At 52.8% G+C, this 17522-nt stretch overlaps 3 protein-coding genes across 3 annotated transcripts; 2 read left to right on the top strand and 1 right to left on the bottom strand.

Annotated features, from left to right (window-relative positions):
- Positions 1 to 889: 889 nt before the first annotated feature.
- Positions 890 to 1917, top strand: BDZ83DRAFT_624912 (uncharacterized protein). Its single transcript, XM_060508470.1, has one exon. The coding sequence runs from the start codon at positions 1113 to 1115 to the stop codon at positions 1731 to 1733; it is 621 nt and encodes a 206-aa protein (XP_060363908.1). The 5' UTR covers positions 890 to 1112; the 3' UTR covers positions 1734 to 1917.
- A 1129-nt stretch (positions 1918 to 3046) lies between these two features.
- On the bottom strand, positions 3047 to 3771 carry BDZ83DRAFT_370893 (uncharacterized protein). Its single transcript, XM_060502632.1, has one exon. It carries the CDS (start codon positions 3655 to 3657, stop codon positions 3148 to 3150), a length of 510 nt encoding a protein of 169 aa, XP_060363907.1. The 5' UTR covers positions 3658 to 3771; the 3' UTR covers positions 3047 to 3147.
- A 3739-nt stretch (positions 3772 to 7510) lies between these two features.
- Positions 7511 to 9337, top strand: BDZ83DRAFT_370828 (uncharacterized protein). Its single transcript, XM_060502631.1, has 2 exons — positions 7511 to 7998; positions 9182 to 9337. Exons 1-2 carry the CDS (start codon positions 7673 to 7675, stop codon positions 9285 to 9287), a joined length of 432 nt encoding a protein of 143 aa, XP_060363906.1. The 5' UTR covers positions 7511 to 7672; the 3' UTR covers positions 9288 to 9337.
- Positions 9338 to 17522: the final 8185 nt, after the last annotated feature.

Below are 17522 nucleotides of genomic sequence, written 5' to 3'. Positions count from 1 at the left end.
AGCTCGAGTCTCTTTCGGTGCCGCGCAGCCCAGCGAAACCCTCTCCGCGTGAGCGGAGATACGGTACGGATGGGGTGTGAAGACGGTATTTCGCACTCGCTGGGGATCCGGACGCGAGATGGGGCCCTGCGGATTGGGAAAGTAATCAGGAGATAACCTCAGCAATCTTCCGACGCATTCATGTTGATTAAACCACGGCAGACATGGCGAACAGAATGCGGAATAGGGGTTTGAGTTGTCAGTTATTCCCAATGCAGTGGCCGGTCTCCCGGGGGGCGTGATGTTCTCTTACACCCATCTACGGATACCTAGGTAGTCATCAACATCAGAACTCGCCGACAGACAGGCACACAGGAAACTGTATTGTGACTTTTGCCTGCCGGTGTGTGACTGACTGAACTGTTTCGAAGGGTCTCGGTTGTTGGCATTTAGCGGGAACCGTTGACGAATCAGCCATTTCGGTGGACTGCCTTTTGCCTTTTTGCGCGCGCCGCCGATTCTGCAGCCTGTTCCCATTCCAGTGCCTACGCTCTTATCATATCATTCTTCACGTTGGAGACGCGGTCTGGCAAGAGTGACAGGCCCCAAAGGACAAGACTCAGGGCAGGCAGCCAAGCGAACCCAGCCTCGAACGTGAGTAACGTACGCGCAACTCCAAGAGGCGCTCTCTCTTTCGCCCTGGTCGAGTGGTGCGGGCACGCGGGCTGCTGCAGCCACAGCCACGGGCGCTCCATTGGTGAGGATATGCGGGCTTTTGGGTGTTGCCGTCTCTGGGTGGTGCGGGATTGTGTGAGAGTTGAGGCAGTTACATGGCATGGCATGGGATTTGGCACACGCGAGGCTTGCGTGGTCTTGCATGGCATTTTGGCTGTTTTGCAACGATTTGGCATCCCGTGAGACGATAGGTTTTGAGCTACGATACGCCAACCTCCTCCTCATCCTCCTCCATCCATCCATCACCCCTTCTCGTCTTCGTACAGAAGAGGGGGTTCGCTTAGGTTGAGCAGCGGGACAACGCGCGGAGAGATGGGGTACTATCTCGGCAGCGTAGCACCGTATCTCCTTCCGACGGACGATGCCCATGCAAGACGGCCGATGAGGATGAATTCTCGATGTTAACTGTAGGCATTGTGGACACATTCCCTAGCAACGGTGTCGCGCGCATAGTGCATAATTGTGCAAAGGAAAGCACCGAGTACCCTACTCTGAAGATGCTGGACGCCGAGCTGGAGGAAAATGGCTTCTGGCAAACACTGCGTGTCTTGGGGCTTGGGAGTCTTAGTTCCTATCAAAAAGTGAAGAAGCGAAGACGCGAGATACCCTTTACTCGCATACGAATGCCAACTTACGTTCCCTCCACGTTCGACGTCCTACACCTTCAACTAGCGTCTGCCCTACAGAAAGTTAAACCAAGTCTTGTGGTCTTGACAGACGCAGTGACAGTAGCCAAAAGGAAAGAACCCGCCCGCCCTGGTAGAGCTGGGAGCTGGGAGGGGCGGGCGTGCGTGCTGGCGGATGGAAAATGGGCTCAGAGCAATTACGGTGATACCGAACCGTCTTGGATTCCCCACTGCAAAAAGGTCCTCCAAGACAGACCAGACTGTGAGACCCAAGCTGGAGAAAACGGGGACCCTTGGGCTGAGGATCGAAAAAAAGGCTGGCAGATCGACAGGGTACGTGTCTTGGCGCACAGCCCAAGGGATCGAGAGTTTGCGCGTGTCATCAGAGTCTAGCCCCTTTCAGGCACAATCTCGTCTCTCAGTAACTAACGTCCATGTGGTTATGTCGGTGCTGCCGTCTCCTCGGTTGTGGATCGTGGGAGTATGGAGCCGGGAGGGAGGGCTCTCCGTCTCTTGCTACTGTTAGTTGCATAGACGGGAGATGAGGGCGGGGAGAGGCTCTCTTGGACGGGGTAAAACGGCACTCATCCATACGCTACGAAGGACACACGCCCCCTCGGTTTAACGCAAAACGGATGCATGTGTGAAAGATGAGGGGGAAGAGGAGGCAAAAGAGGGAGCCAAGACAGTAGATGGCATTGACCAATCATCGACTGTCACCAACATGTGGCTGGCAAAGGTCTTGGAGGATGCAGCTGCCGTCTCAAAGTTGCGTGGTGTGTATCTGGATGCGGCTGTCGAGTGAGTGTCTATTTCTGCGTGTTCGTACACAGATGGCAAGTCTTGGAGAGCCAAGATTAATAATTTTTGGTCACAGAAAGGTAAAAGTGGTCTGAGAAGCGGAGAGGAAGATTACCAAGTAAGGATTGGTTGCTAAGAGCTTCTGTGATTCTACAGAGGGGTAAATAGACTTTGGCGTCTAACAGGAACTGCGATGCTTTGACAACAGAAGGGGATGGGTTGGAAATTGAAAATGCCATGGCGGGAAGTCTGAACCATGGTAAGAGCCACGCACACATACACTTTTGCGCGCAAAGGGCAAAAAGGCTGAAATTGCAAAGCCCGTGGTCGTGTGACAATATCTCAAAGGACAGGACAGGGCTCATCCTCTAATCAAGTCAAGTGACACTGGGGATGGAGAGAGACAGAAACTGAGAGTTTATCACCCTCCTTCTCACTGCCTCCGTGAGTCCGTTCTGCCTGGTCAACAGAAGTCTCAAGAGAAGGTCTAGACTCTTAGACACCGTGACACCCTTTTGCGGACTTTTCTTGGCCAACAAAATAGAGTTGCCCAGTGTCTCCCCCCTTATTTTGGGTTCGTGGGTGCGCAGGCGGGTTTATTGGTCAGACATCTCCCCGAACGCTGCGGAAATCATCTCGGCGGAATCCCATCAATGCCTGCGCCGTAGGCTCGTAAGGCTCCCCCGTCGCAGAAAAAAGAGTGAACCGCTGCCGCGTTGCTTTTTTGCCCATGATGGGAATTGATTGCATCCAACGACAGCCTTTGTCCTGCACCCGCAGCGGCGGTTAAGTTTTTCACATTCATCGAACAGAGTGTTTCTCTTTGACTCGTTTTTCTCCAAATAAACAAATTTCCAACCTTTCCACCAAAGTATTGCAGTTTCAATAGCACGAGCTTTACTTGTGATACTCAAATGTTAGGAATAGTAACAGAAACAAACAAAATGGGCAGAAAATAGCTCTCCCCAAGCAAAGCGAATTTGAGTGGAACAACCAACTCAGCCCATCACGTTTCATACAGCACAGAAGCATACGCATACTCTTCAATATGTCTGAAAAATTCTCCATACGGCCTATATTTGGGTTGTCGCGTTCTCCTGTAGTATGCACTGTTCGCCCATACCTCCGTCGGGAAGGGCCCAATTCTCACGTAAACAGGCTGTATACGCCAAACAGATTCCTCCCGACCCCGGATCCCGCCGACCAAAAACGGGACGCAGACACGCCAATCAGGAGTGGCCGTTGGCTCCGTCGTGGTGCCGTCCCCGTTGGTGCCGTTGGTGCCGTAGAGCGTTGAGGCTGGTCGCCGAGTGGTCTTGCGCCCCCCTCCTCCGGGACGCCGGGATATGGATTCGAACGGGCAACTAGGACCCCGAACTTCAGGCTGACACCTTTTTGACATACACAGCCCTCGGCAAGAGGGAGGGGGGCGCACGAGGTAAGCAAGTAGGGTACTTTGTAGGCTGACAAGGATGGAGGAGTTGAGCGTGAATCCGAAGCCCGCAAGGTAGAGCATAGAGAGTGCACATGCGAAGAGACAGCAACCGCAGCTCTAACTAACTTTTAGGTGCCTCTCTCTTTTGCTTTGGACCGCTGCAAAATACAGTACCGCACTCTGGGTCCGTAGAGGAAAACCCAAGTCCCGGGGAAGGGATAGACCTAGTCGATATTGATCACCAGCTTAGAGTCAGAGGGGCCGCAAGGGCCGCCTTGAGGACCCCTTGGATCAAAAGCGAATAGGTAAATGGCGCTCTCGCTGGGCTTTTGTTTGCGACAACATGCAATTCCTTACACGGAAATCGCATGGTTCGGGCCCTCCGTCCGTCCCAAGGCCCCTCTAAGTTTGAGGACGTTCCCGCCAAGTGGATGCCCTTTTCGCTCTCTTCGCTTTCGACAGGCTCGCTCGCTCTCAGCAGAGCAAGCATGCCATGCCCATCTTATCACCAGGGCCAAGCCCAAGCCAAAGAGAAAGAGGCGCAAAGGCAACGCATCAAACCGTGCGCCATGGCGTGTCGTTGAGAGAGATAGAGGAGCCTTGGGAGGTGCCATTTTCTCCACTTAGTTGGCAATGGCAGTGATGGCGTAAATTACATACGCAAGGGAGAGGGAGATTTACAACGGCTTCCCGTGAGGATCATGCAACATGAGCATCTAGCACGACGGCTGCCACGAGCGAATTATCAATCCAAAACCGTGGAGAGGGACTTGCGGGCTGCCTCTAAGAGTCTGAGCAAAACGAAGTGCGGATTATTTTCTAATCAAAGGATTATTGAAGGCTCCAGAAGGAACGAGACGGTAGTGTTCCAATGCCGCTCCAGTGCTCCACGGTTCGGGGCTCCGTTTTGTCGATCTGGGGTGGCCCCCGTCGTTGGGACTTGGCTCTTTTGATCGTAGGTCCCCTGATATTCAGCTGGGACAGCACAGCTCAAGATGTGTTGAAAACGGCGATTGAACATTGAGGTGGCCTGACGATGGGTGGTATTCATCGGTGGCTCGGAGATTTTGATCAAGACGCCCCCTCAGGAACATTGAGAAAATCTCCATTAGGCTGTGGGCGGGCGGCATCTCGAAACATGAAACTTTGCGCTACTTTTGCCAAATCTCCAACATACACAATAGACTCCTATTCATTCTTACCCACCATTGACAACCTCCACCTCCCGTGATTCAAGCCAAGTCCGTCAATGTGTGTGTGTAAGATCGAGAGTGTGAATGTAAACGTGTGTACCACCCACAATCCACGGGCCCCGCGCGGTCGCCCTATGAGACGCCTACATCTCCACGTAATACAGCCGGCTTCAAGTTCATGACCGCCCATCAAACAGTCAGGATCAGCCTTTTGGTGAGAACCTAAGGATGAACGGACACACGTATACACACACACAAATCCACGCCACGTTGCTCTATCCGTACTGACACTCGGCGCTACGGGTTCATAGCTTCCCCCGCCGTTTTATGTCGCTTCTCCGCCACACCCTCCACAACCCGTCCTGTAATCGAGATGCGCAATCAAAGCCACCTTTTGACCAGCGTCTCGGACTGATGACCTGCCCTGCCTGGTATCGCCCGAGAGGCTGAGGAAGAGGGGGTCTTGAGGGGGCAGTTGTTAGAACATAGGGATCCCCGGGTGATAGCATCGACGATGGTAGGACATTCATCGTCCTTTCGATCAAGCACAAACATGCCAACGCGGGACCCAGATATGCGCAACGCAACATGGGGAAAATAGTTGCACCCAGGGAGAGCGCATTCGGGAAACGATGGAGCAAGAGTGAGGAGGTCTAGAAGTCTGATCAATCACTTTTTTTTTTCTGTTTTTAATTCTCCTTTGGTTTGGACCCTGAATTTCAGAGCTCCATCTTTCCAATCCAACCCATGCGAGATGTGTTAAAAGTGCCGACGTTCCCCATCAATCTCCGTGCCGCGAAGGAAGACGCAACCCCTTGAATGTTTGTCTTCACCGGTAAACAAACACTACTGATTCTTCCTTTCTCACAAAAAGTCTTTGAGCAGACAATTTTTGCAACATTCGACTGGTTCGTTGTTCATTTGCATTGAAACTCTATCCGCCGGTCTGGAAGAGTCATACCGCCCGGTCACCGACGTGTTGTCCTATTGTTACCTGATCAACAATAAAGGGTTCAATTTGACAAGTCATCGAAAAACCCACATTGAATCAATACCGCCTACACAAAATCCCCGAGGATTCCAGTACCGGCGCTTACGTTGTGCGAAGCGAGCGAGCAGGCCTCAATTCACCAATACATTTCATCCAGGCAGGCCTCAAACAGAAAGAAATAAGAGTCACACTACTCCGTACCCTAGGGCTTGTCGAGTACAAACCGCGCATTTCGGCCTCAGTACTGCCCAAAGGAAGAAAGACGGGAAGCTATTACGACTCAGATATTGCAGCCAACGCTCTCCCGATATCTGCCCAATCGAACGACGACCCCAGCCCAGGACTCCAGTTTGCGTTTGCCGTTCAGCTGCACACGCCCCTCCTCCGTTGGACGGACGGCGCCTCGTTGGAGCAAATATTTCCGTGAGACTCTCCATCTGCTCCGTTATCACCTTTTGTCGCATATAGTGCATATGCATCGTCTGTATCCGTTATGAATGGAACTAACTCCACACCCCAGTCTTAATCGACCAAGCAAACGCTGATGCAGGCCCTTTACGGGACTCACACCCATCCGTAAACACCACGCCGTCTCCAAATCGGCATCGACCGTCTCGCCAGTCTCCGAACCGTCACTTTGACGGTCCACACACACCATCTCGCATCCGCCCGTCAGAACACCGTCACGTCCTTTTTCTCCCTCTCTCCGTTCTCCCTCGCTCTCTCCTCTCTCACAGTCTCTCACGTCTGTCTCCCTCGGCTTGGCTGGGGCTTGGCTTCACTCTCAGCAGTCTTGTCTTGTGCCTGACTTTACACGCCCCCCTGCCCTTCTGACTTTTTGTGAGAGCGAGCGAAAGAGCTACACCACGCCATCCTTGTCCTGCTGGGCGCATCACCCACCACTCACTGCTCCAAGCACAAACTGCTCAAGCCCGGCTCTGTCGGACAACAGAGTGTGAGTGAGCGACCGTTAGCCGTCTCCCTTCTTGCCGACAGTTCCATAGGCCGTCGCGCCTTGCACATTTCCAAGCAAGCTTGCATTATTACGCTGGGCCTGCCATCACCATCCGTTCTCTCGTCAATCCCACACACACACTCACTCACAAGCACACACAACTCGCACACCCCTCTTCTCCCGGGGGCCTTCACACACCCACCCCCCTGCCAGACTCACAGATTACACCCTGGTGTTCGCTTTTATCCTCCTTATTTCTTTTCTTAACCCCTCACCCCTGCCGCATACCCCCCCCCCCTTGGACACCACACTGCTCGTCCTCCCACAGTTACTCTTCATTATATATCATCAAGCCTTCCCACGCCCACATCTCGAGACCTCACTCTCCCTACCAACTCCTGCACTTGCAATACAACTCCAACTTCTAACATACAACGACCTGGGATAATACACCAAAGGCAACCCAACATCAGCACTGTCACCAATACAGTACCAACAAGGACAACCTACTACGATACCATAGAATATCAACACCAACAACCACCACCATGCCTTCGACGAGCTCGCGCCCCTCCAAGATCCACTACAGCTCCTCGTCATCCTCCGACTCCGACCTCTCCTCAGCATCCTCATCCTACAGACACAGCATGGACTCTATCTCCAGACCCGTGGCTTCTGTCGAGGTCCTTCGCTGCCTGCGCTGCGCGAGGTCCGTCGAGGCCACCTCCACCGACGACTCCAGCTCAACGGGAATGGTCCGCATCGCTCACAACCTCTACTACTGCGAACGCTGCGCCAAGATGGTCGGCTACAAATGAGTGGTCCATGGGGTCGGGATGTAACTTGGGGGTGACGGGATCAGTATACGACGGACCCGGCACTATCTTCTTTATTCCAACCAACTGCAGCAAAACGTAGTCTGCAACTCAACGGACACTACTCCAACAATAGCCGACGATGGCCAACCTCATCGACTTGACGGAGGTCACTGCGTATGCGGAGGACAACTGCATGCCAGGCACCACAGCAAGAGCACAGCTCGGCTCGGTTATGACCTGGGATCTCACTCAGTCGTCCAGGGGCCCGACAGACACAGTCATGTCTGACCATGTCTCCCTGAGAGTGAGACCTCATTCCTTCACCAAGGATCAGCACCACAGGTCGGCGATTCCCCAGACCGCGTCTGAGTTTACCAATAAACTCCGCGGTCTGATCGACAATTTTTTTTTCTATCTTCACTTCTACTCTTTGAGACTAAAAGAGAGCATTCGAAAAAGCGGGTCATTCTCCTTTGGATTCTTCTCGACTTCGCTTCGACTCGGTCACATGGTCACCCCGTCGAGGTTGAAACAACCCACACGGGCCTCCAATGGACATGAACGACGGCACATTGCTACAGCAGCATTAGCCAATACCACGCAACGTCAGAAAGATGTCAACACGGCACACAAGCACATGCACGCGTAGACTACTTGTCGTTCAACATCCATTTTCCACAGTTGTCGACAGCCGTGCCGAGTCGGCGCCGACGGGGTCTTCCGGTCTCCACATCTCATCAGCCGTCAGTCATCCATCGGGTCTGACATGATCTGACCTGATTGACAGCTACGATGCTTATGGATACCTCCTCGCCCGACCCAGTGGCTGAGTCCGGTCGAGAACTTATTCCATCGAACGCCTTTCTTCCACGCATCTTGGCTTTTTCCTTCTACAATTCTTCCGACCACATGGATGGATGGAGGGATGCACCTGTACCTTTTCCTTCCTGCAAAAGGTCTCAGGGTTAGTCATCTACCAGCTCGGCGCCTCCCATTGGCTGCACGAAGTCCCATGTCTCCGCTTTTCCCCTCTTCGGGGCGCGGGATTGGCTGACATTCGGGCCTTGGCATTTCCGCAACCGGCTATTGGAGCTTGGACACCCCCACATTCTCACTCACAACGACGAGGAAAAAAAGAGACTCGGCAACGCTGGGCGAACAGGCAGCAGTTTCATGTACCTTTCTTGTGCGCTGTTTGCGGCCTTCCGCTCAACGCCAGCGCACAGGCCGCTGCGCCTGCCTCGGCTCCCGCTTTTCTTCTCTCTCGGTGCCTGAGAGCGAAAAAGCCTCTCGGATACGAGGGAGACTGCGGGTCGGAAAGAAGAAAGATGCCACGGCTTTTTTTTTTCCTCCTTCGACCCTTTGGCTTCGCTCCGCTGGTTCAATTGCCGGCGCTTAGTGTAGCGACTATTTTTCACTTCAGGGTCTCCCCTCTCTCAACTCCCTACCAAAGGGGGAAGGGGAAGGGGAAAGACATCATCGCGCATGATGATGGTTCTACCCCGAAACCCTGGAAAATAGTCGTTGGCGCTGCTATTCGCAACTGCAGATGCACCACCAACTTTAGCGCGCTTTGCGAAGTTTGGGGGAGGATACACAAACCAATACGTTCCACAGAGGGAGGGGCACACGAGTCGACGATGCGGACGTCATTGGAGAATCATAGGGGTCCTCGTGAGGGGGCTTTCTTTGATGACCACGAACTCTGCACTACCGAGATGGCGCGGTTTTTTTTCAATCCCGCCCAATCATGACCATTTCCTTCTCCGCAGTCGACTCCGTCCCTGCTTGGTGGGCGCCTCTGACGTCGCCGCGCATGGGGAAGTCAATATTTTGTTTGCTGCTATTTTTTCTTCACTTCTTTTTTATGTTGCAGTCTGTCCTTGCGGGGCTAGGGCGTATGGGCTCTTTCGGATTTTTTGATGAGCGCGGAATTGGAATAGCATCATTAGCGGAATTGTTTTTTACGTGGAAAAGTACGAGGAGGAAAGTGTACAGGATACTACTACCACAATACCCTTGGGGCATCACTTGGCGAAAAGACAAACGGTGATTTAGCAATTTTATCAGGCGGATACCAGACTCTTTCACAGAAATATCATGAAACATAACCAAGAACAATCAAATGAAGCAATTCGCAAACACTATAGCCTCTTCACCCTTGTGAATAATCATTTAATCATCACCGTAGTCGTATATCCGGGTCAGATAGGCTCGAGATCTTGTTCCCGAGCCTTCGCAACCCTGGCATGCTTTGAATTCAATGCATTTGGACCCTTGACTCGATTATGCCCAAAACAAACAACAATAATCGGAAAAGTTCCGGGGATTTGTTGTTGATGGGGCCCGATGCAATCGATGTACGGATACGGAAGACTCCATAGTCTGCTAATTTCTCTCGCGATAAACCTCGCAATCTTGGCAACCTCGTCCGCCCCGTGTTGGACGAACTTATGTCTACGAAAGGGCTTCAAGCGCCTAGCGGTAAAAGACTGAACCGACCGACCGACGGCCCGCCCACTCGCCCGCCCGCCGGCCAGCCGATACAGCCATTTTCACAACAGATATTCCATATCCCGTGGGACGGACTTTTTGGAATCAGTCCATGCGAAAAGCATACTAGATAAAAATCAAAGCTTGGCGAACTACGGAAAGAGTTAAAAAGCGTACAGTATCCATACATAAATTTTTTTTCCATATCCCGCCGGTTCCACGGGCGAACCACCCAAAGAAAACAAAAAGGTTAAGAAAAGTGCGAGAAAAGTTAGCATCAGGGTAAAGCCTGTCGGCCGTGTTCCGTACTCTCTCTTCCTCGCCCTCCTCTGAAACACGCGCCTGATGGGCGGCGGGCTTCAAATGGCGGACTGTCAGCTGTCTGGTGTGTGACATGTCGGCGATCGGAATCGAGTCCGGATCTAGGGAGAGATTGTTGACCCGCGACGGAGGGAGAAAGACCCAGAGCCGCAGAGGGACACATGGTCAGAGAGACACACCAGGAAAAAGTTGAGACGAAATGTTTCGTTGGCCTCCGGACAATCCGTGTCTTTTGCTCTCTTGGCTTTGGTCTTAGATTTCCTGTCTCTCGCTTCCGCGGGTCATCAACGTCCCGCGGCCACAAGTCTCAACAGTTCATTTCGTAAGGTCAAAACGGAAGCATCCCCCCTGCGAAAACGAGTCTCATTGCATGTCTTGGTAAGACAGCGTAACCAGATACCTACCTAATGATGCAATTGTGTCATTATGCTGTTCGATGCCACTTCAATGATTCCAGCTCGCTGTCACGTTACGTTACAACGACCTTTTGCACCTCCGCATTCCAGTCTCTTCTGTAGCGTCTGTGTTTCTAAATATTGCCCGCATCTTGCATCTGGGGTGTGGGGGATAGAGGCGAAGTGCAGCCGCCTCTGGTCCCTACCGTCCGGTTCGTGTTTGGCGTGCGCATCTTGTCGCGACCAATACTTTGGGCTCATGAATCAATACTGGAGGGGGAAGCGATCTGCACATCTGCACGGAAAACAGGAAGTTGACCACTCTAGAATTTCTTCGGTCCCTGATTCTCAACGAATCGGTAACCTTGCGAGTCTCTTTTGGGAAGGGACGGCTTTTGGGGGTTTCGGGGAGATGGTGTGCTCAGATGCAGGAGGGTATCCCGTTACGGCGAACGGTTTATTCTGCTTTGGGGCGTTGAGGTTGCTTACCACCACTTCTAGACTGAACGTACATGTATGCATGGGGACAAGTAGAGTTGACCGTGGCTGTGAAAGATGCAAAGGCCATCTGCATGAGACCGGATGGCAGGTCAGGTAAACAACCACCAAACCATCAATCACCAACTTTTCCTGCAACTTGACCGTATAGAGTTGTGCGAAACCAGTCATACAATCGAATCGTAGAGCCGCGCTCGCATACTGCGCACGTATAGCGCAGACGCAGATCACAACCTCTCAGCCCCCCCTCTTGAATGGCCTCGCGCATGTCCGTGACATCGAGGTAGGGGCCTTCGCTTAGCATGTAAAATGTATCAGAAACCGCGCTGGCGCTGACGCGAAGGAGGAGGAGGGGGGGCATGGGCAAGGTCAGGAAGAGCGCAGCAAGGGGAACGATAATCATAGCTCTTGGGGTGACATGACACGAAAGATCTACCGCGCAGGTTGGCCTTTCTCTCTTCTTTTGGGTACACGCAGCACGCTGCGGCCGGGATGGAGCTGGGAAAAGGGTGCCAAAAGGGTGGATGAACTGCGGATGTCGAGCGAGGTGGCATGGATTGGGGCTGCGACGACTCCGACGGGGGGACAGGTTCACGAAGAAAGGAAAGCTGAGCGTTTGATAGTCCATGTCCACGGAAAGCTCAGACTTTGGGATTTACTACGGTGTCGTACCGTGGCATTGGCATTGGCATTGGTAGATCATCCACGCTCGTCTCGCCAAATTCCGGCGTCAGGATGGTGGGCTCCTCCCCTTGAGCCGCGCGAGCGCGGTATCTCTCGCTCGTCTCAACCGCCTGGGTCCCTCTCCCACCATTAACAGACGCCGGCTATGATAAAGGGGAGCCTCTTATGATAACGACGTGCATGCGGCTATAGTACCGAAGAAGGGGTCTTGGTTGCAGCTTTCGTGGGGAAAAGAGTGACGCTCCTACCATCGCCTCCATGTATGATGGTCATGGCAGGACGGTCAGCTCCGTTAAGGTGTGATTATCACCCGTCTCGTAAGGTTGTCTTCAGCTCTGAGACTGGTAGGACCGTAGGACACCTTCTCAGCTCGACATGGAGTAGGGTTGCGCGCGAAGTGGGAGCATGGTGATGGTTCTTACTTGGTACGGCAGTCGAATTGTCTGCAAACGGACGAAAAGAGGGCAACTTTGCAAAGAGGGAGGCCTCGTTGCTCTTAGACTAAGTACTTGGAAGTTGGCAGAAGGAGACATTTCTGTCGATCGGGAATATGGGGATATGTTTCGCGTGGCGAATATCACCATATCCCAAGTCTCCTCCCGTTCGCCTCGATCAGCCGCCAGCGCGATTTATTTTGCAGATAGGGCTCCTTCTCTAGCGGGGGAAGGCTAGATACAAGGTGGGCAAGGGACTGTAGCAACTTATTATCCGTGGTTCCGTTCATACGGATCCAGGGCTTCACACTCTGTAAGGTGTCGATGAAATTGGGGCTGACAGAGAGGATGGTGGGGTTGAGTGGCATTTGGAAATGAGAGAAGGCTCCCAAAAAAAGCACGGTTCGGCGAGTCGTACTTGCGCGGCAGCATGATACGACCAAGATAGAATGCAACCATCACCCACAGTGAGAGAGTGTGGTAATAGAGTAGAGTTTCTTGACTCGGCTCTAAATTCTGGAGACGGGGATCCTGTCCTGGTTTGAGATAGATGGGCACAAATGATCGACACTAAGGGAGCGAAGTATGGCAGGCCGCAGGCCGCAGGGCCCCCAGCTTACGAGATTTATTCGGGGTCCTGGCCTGTGCTGTAAAGAAAGCAAGCGAACGACTCCGTAAAATGGATTGTTGGTGATATGTGAGGAGCTTCGTATGGAGATTACATGATTGCTTGCATCTGGTGTTGCTAAATTTGGGGCCATTCCGAGGAAGGGGACCACCATCTGGGGTTTCCTTGGAACTCTTCGTCAAGGCGTGCAGGTTGATATTCGTTCCGACTTGCCGGAGCCTCACTTCTCATGTTTCCTTCTGCGCGCCCCATCATCTTTTCTCGCCTTGTAGGTTGAGTGCAAATATGTGCCAAGCTGCGCGACAGGATAAGATCCCCTGATCAATATTTGGGGCACTTGGGGGTGAGATTTCCGCAAGATAGCGTTCAAACTCTGGCAGAGGAGGGAAATGATCATCATAAAAATGCACAGGATACGGGCGTGTTCGAATCATGTGGGGAAGAAGATTGGTTTGATAACCATACCAGCTGAGTCGGGGGTGCTGAGCAGCTGAGATACCAATAGCCTCTCCTGCCAGCCCTGTTCTACATACCTGGCTATTCTTTTACGGAGCACCGAGGTATGAGCTTGAATTGAGGGTTCAATTGCATTCAAGAGGGTAGACACCCGGCAAAGTGTTTGTTTGTGGTGATTTGGTGTCACAGGGGAAATGCACGCCGCAGAGGGCGGTGATGCTGCCCAGGGTCGCTTTTTGATGTCAGCCCGATTATGAGCTTGTTGGGTTAGGTGTTTCCTTCTTCGTGAGACAATTGGGTCTTTTTGCAGGTCAAAAGTGAGGCCAGTAAGACCCTCCCCTGCTCATCTCCCTGTCCTTCTTCTGAGTTGAACGGAGAAATCCAAGACACGCACGGCTTCCCGTACGGAACATTCGTACAGTCGGGCGGGGAGACATTGAGGCTGTGTGAAGAAACAAACTACTGCTTTTTTTTTCCCGCAAGGGCCTGCATACAGGAATCGAGGCTGTTCCGGTGAGTCCTGCAGTCCTGCCAAACAACCACCACCAAGGGCAAGCAACCCCCGGTGCATAAGGTAGATCCGGGTCTCGCATATGCCGGCTGCGCCGTCCACTTTGTGTTTTTTGCGTGGCTTCGGACGTGGCCTTGAGACGGAAGATTTACGGCAGGAAGAAGGGGCCGGAAGAACGGTGCGGGTAAAAGTAGGACGGAACCTCCGGACGGAAGCTACCATAGCCTTGCGTCTATCACGGTGGCTTGCAGTCTGCAGATGATGTGGTTATCGTGGCTTTCGCCTACCGCTGCATCTCTAGCGACGGGATGCAATACATCCTTAGGAGTGATCCCATTTGGCTCATACGGCTCAGCGTCGTCGTCATTGGCATCCAACACACCACGGAGAGAAAGGAAGGGAAGTGAGCTGTCACCGTTCGGCTCGGGCAGCCGTCCCAAGTTTGGCAGCCATTGACCATCCAGCCTCCGTCTACTCAGTACGTCCCACAAATCTCACGTCGCAAACGGACTGGACGCACCCCGTCCACGCACCCCCCCTCTGACGTTGGTGGCACACCCTTTCCTACCCTCCCCTCCGCGACGCTTTTGTGCCTGGCGAGCAAACATCATGAACGGCATCAATGACGGAGCTCAGGCCAGCTTGATCCGTTTTTTGTGCGAAATAACGGACTCAATTAACCCATTGCACCGTTCGAGATGTGAAAAGATGCAATAACGAGAATATACCCCATTTTGATTTCCTCGTTTTCGATATCACATTGACAACCGTAATCTGTCTATAACGGCCGCACATTTGCATTCGAATAACGGTTCATAACGCTCCTATATCATAAATTCTTGGCCTTGCATCTGCGCATCTGCCCCGTACACATCTGTATCTGTGCATCTGTCTGGGCACTGATACCAAGGCAATTTCCATCTCATCACACATTCCGTTTCCGGATTTCTGGTACGATATGCTCGAATCGACTTAATCGTCTGATGTGATACATCATCGTCATCAATACCATCACACACACGGGGTCGTCCTTTACAATCCGAAAGCCGCTTCATGAGTGGTCTCCTAGGGCGCCTGGGCTAAGGTATCCTCGCGAGAAACCGGCTCCGGCTGCCACGGAGCGGACATGACGGAACGATCCAAGCAAATCTCCAGCATCCCCAGCGAACCCGCGCCGCACACATGCAGCGTTTGACAGCTGGGTGGTCTGATGTTGGGGCCATGCTCCTCATCGTAAGATGCTTTCTCCAGGATTCAAGAAAGACGTTGAACTGCAATTTCGTCGATTGTGGGGATTGAAGATGCGGGCTTTCGAACTCTTTGACCTGTGGGTTTGATGGATACGTCTTGTTTCAACAAATCCGTTAAGCGAGGGAGTTTGAGAGGTTGAGAGAGAAAATGATCCCTGGTGGTATCTGAATCCGTGGAGACAAGTCGTGCGTCTGCATGTTTTCTCCTTGTCTTGGCTTCGCGGATGATGATGCTATTCGGAACCATGCCGGGGTAACTCCACTTACCGCAATAAAAAAAACCGTACGGATAGATTGGACAACCTGTCACATTGCGATTGACCGTTCCCACCTGTCCACGCAATTCTTCAAGGTTTTCTCCACGGACCACGGCAGTGTCAGGGTCAGAATGTCGCTCACCAACCGTCTTGCAATCTCGCACGAGTCAAGGTCACGGCACCGCTTCGCCGTTGCTCGTTCCCCAGTGTCCGTTGCCGTTCCCCGTGCCGGCACATGGCATCGGATACGGTAGCCAGTGGTCTCCCCGTCAAAACATTAATCCCACCGGGGGCGGGAACGGCTACCGTTCACGGGGAAGTCGTTACCGTGCCGGATGATGATAACGGAAATTGTGTGGGAGTGGGGAAGGGGCATGTCATCATGTTGTAGATAATCGAATCCCGACTCATGGGGATGCATGGCATACTACCTAGAATCGTGGTTCTGCCCTGATGTTCGACTTTGCTCGTGCATTTCTTGGGATCCTTATTCCTTCTTTTTGCAACCTCGCTTCAGGGGTTCTTGTCATGTTTCGTTAGTTGCGCTTGCGAATGCCAATCCCTTAACTTGTGGAATCACGTCTTGGCCAGATTCAGGTGGACCAAGATTATAGGAAAAACGCACCCCCATCACCACTACGACGAGGTGTTGCAGAGTTGTCTGTTTAGTGCACCATAGATCTAGACTCTAGCAGCGGTCGGCGGGGCATCTCGTAGGCACGCCGCAAGAATGATGTCAAGTCTACTCTTAGTTCGCAAGCCAATAGCGCGGGACGGAGGGGTGATCGGCTCCGGGGTTCTCATCCGCGTCGTCCAGAGTATGCATACGTAAGCGCAGAAACGGTGATGGCATCGTTTACTTCACTGCCAAGAGACAACTTTCATCCGGTGATTTAGAGTGGTGGTCCTACTGTTCCCTCGGCCTGTCCCTAACCGCATCATATCAGTCTCGATCGTTAGCTCCCGGAACACCATCAAGGAAGGGAGGCCGTGCCGTATTGTTCGTTGCACCTATCACGTATCCGTATCTCTGTGAAAGCGATTGCCAAGAAAACTCCGAGGCTCCGAAGCTTATTGCTTAGGTTCTGCTGAGGTGAGTGAAGCCTCCCAATAAAGCGCGATGACTAACTTGCCGAACACGGCAATCCATCCGTCGCCGACGAGAGAAACCGCAGGCCGAGTCCGCAGCATGATCTTTTTCTCTCGGCATTCGCGTTGTCGTGTTCGCCATCGCATTCCCAACTCCACTTGGCTCCCCGAAACCCTCATTGCTAGCTTAACTCCGCCGATCTGGAACAGCCTCGGCCACCCGGGGTCTCGGCGTCGCAACTCGGATGGCTTTGAACGTGAGCCTCAGGAATTCCGTGACGCCGTTCGTTAGGTATCGTCGTCGTCAATGCTGGCGCTGCACAATCGTTGTTGGTTCATGCTAGGGATGAGAAAGAGACCCCTTGGTTCGCGACTAACAGGGTCAGTGGGCTACCGAATGACGACGGCCGAGGGGGTTTAGTTGGGAATTACGGATACCTTAGTATCTAGTATTTGCGAAGCAGTGCCTGCGTGTACCGGCATGCTGGTTGAACCAGTGCGGATGAGACGGGTAAGCTAGAGATGGTGACCTCGCGACGCGAATAGCTTCACGTCTCGGTGTCGGGTGTCTCTCTTGAGTGTTACGATTCCACTGTACTAGGCCGCGCGGGCTGGGCACTAAGTGCGCGTCATGCGTGTCTAGGGAGGCGCCGCAGCGCAAGCTTGTGCCCGAGGACAAGTCAACCCACTCGGTCGGGTTCACGGCAACAGATTTGTCACAGGCCAGAGGACTGCATTTTCTGAAGTCGATCTTCTGCTGCATCTCTTACCAAGCAAGTTCGTGCCATGGACGTTGCCCAAGAAAAGCCCAAGGCTAAGAATGGGCCGTGATGCTTTGGTCATTCTTGGGCATAACCCCGCGCTGCAAATCGCTATGGCGGAGGGCGATGGGCGATGGGTTGAGACAAACTCTGCGGTGCTTCATAATGTTGTGCGATGATCTTCTCTCCCAGCGAAATGCAACTATTCCCAA

The sequence above is a fragment of the Colletotrichum acutatum genome, assembly GCF_030867785.1.
Source record: "Colletotrichum acutatum strain CBS 112980 chromosome Unknown BDZ83scaffold_59, whole genome shotgun sequence".
Classification (NCBI taxonomy): Eukaryota; Fungi; Ascomycota; class Sordariomycetes; order Glomerellales; family Glomerellaceae; genus Colletotrichum; species Colletotrichum acutatum.
Note: the sequence above shows the minus strand (reverse complement) of the source record. Positions and strands in the feature narration are given on the sequence as shown.

Coding starts and splice junctions, on each gene's coding strand:
- BDZ83DRAFT_624912 (XM_060508470.1), top strand. CDS start 1,113: ATGTTAACTGTAGGCATTGTGGACACATTCCCTAGCAACGGTGTCGCG.
- BDZ83DRAFT_370828 (XM_060502631.1), top strand. CDS start 7,673: ATGGCCAACCTCATCGACTTGACGGAGGTCACTGCGTATGCGGAGGAC. Junction 7,999..9,181: donor AGCATTCGAAAAAGCGGGTC/ATTCTCCTTTGG, acceptor GACGATGCGGAC/GTCATTGGAGAATCATAGGG.
- BDZ83DRAFT_370893 (XM_060502632.1), bottom strand. CDS start 3,657: ATGCTCTACCTTGCGGGCTTCGGATTCACGCTCAACTCCTCCATCCTT.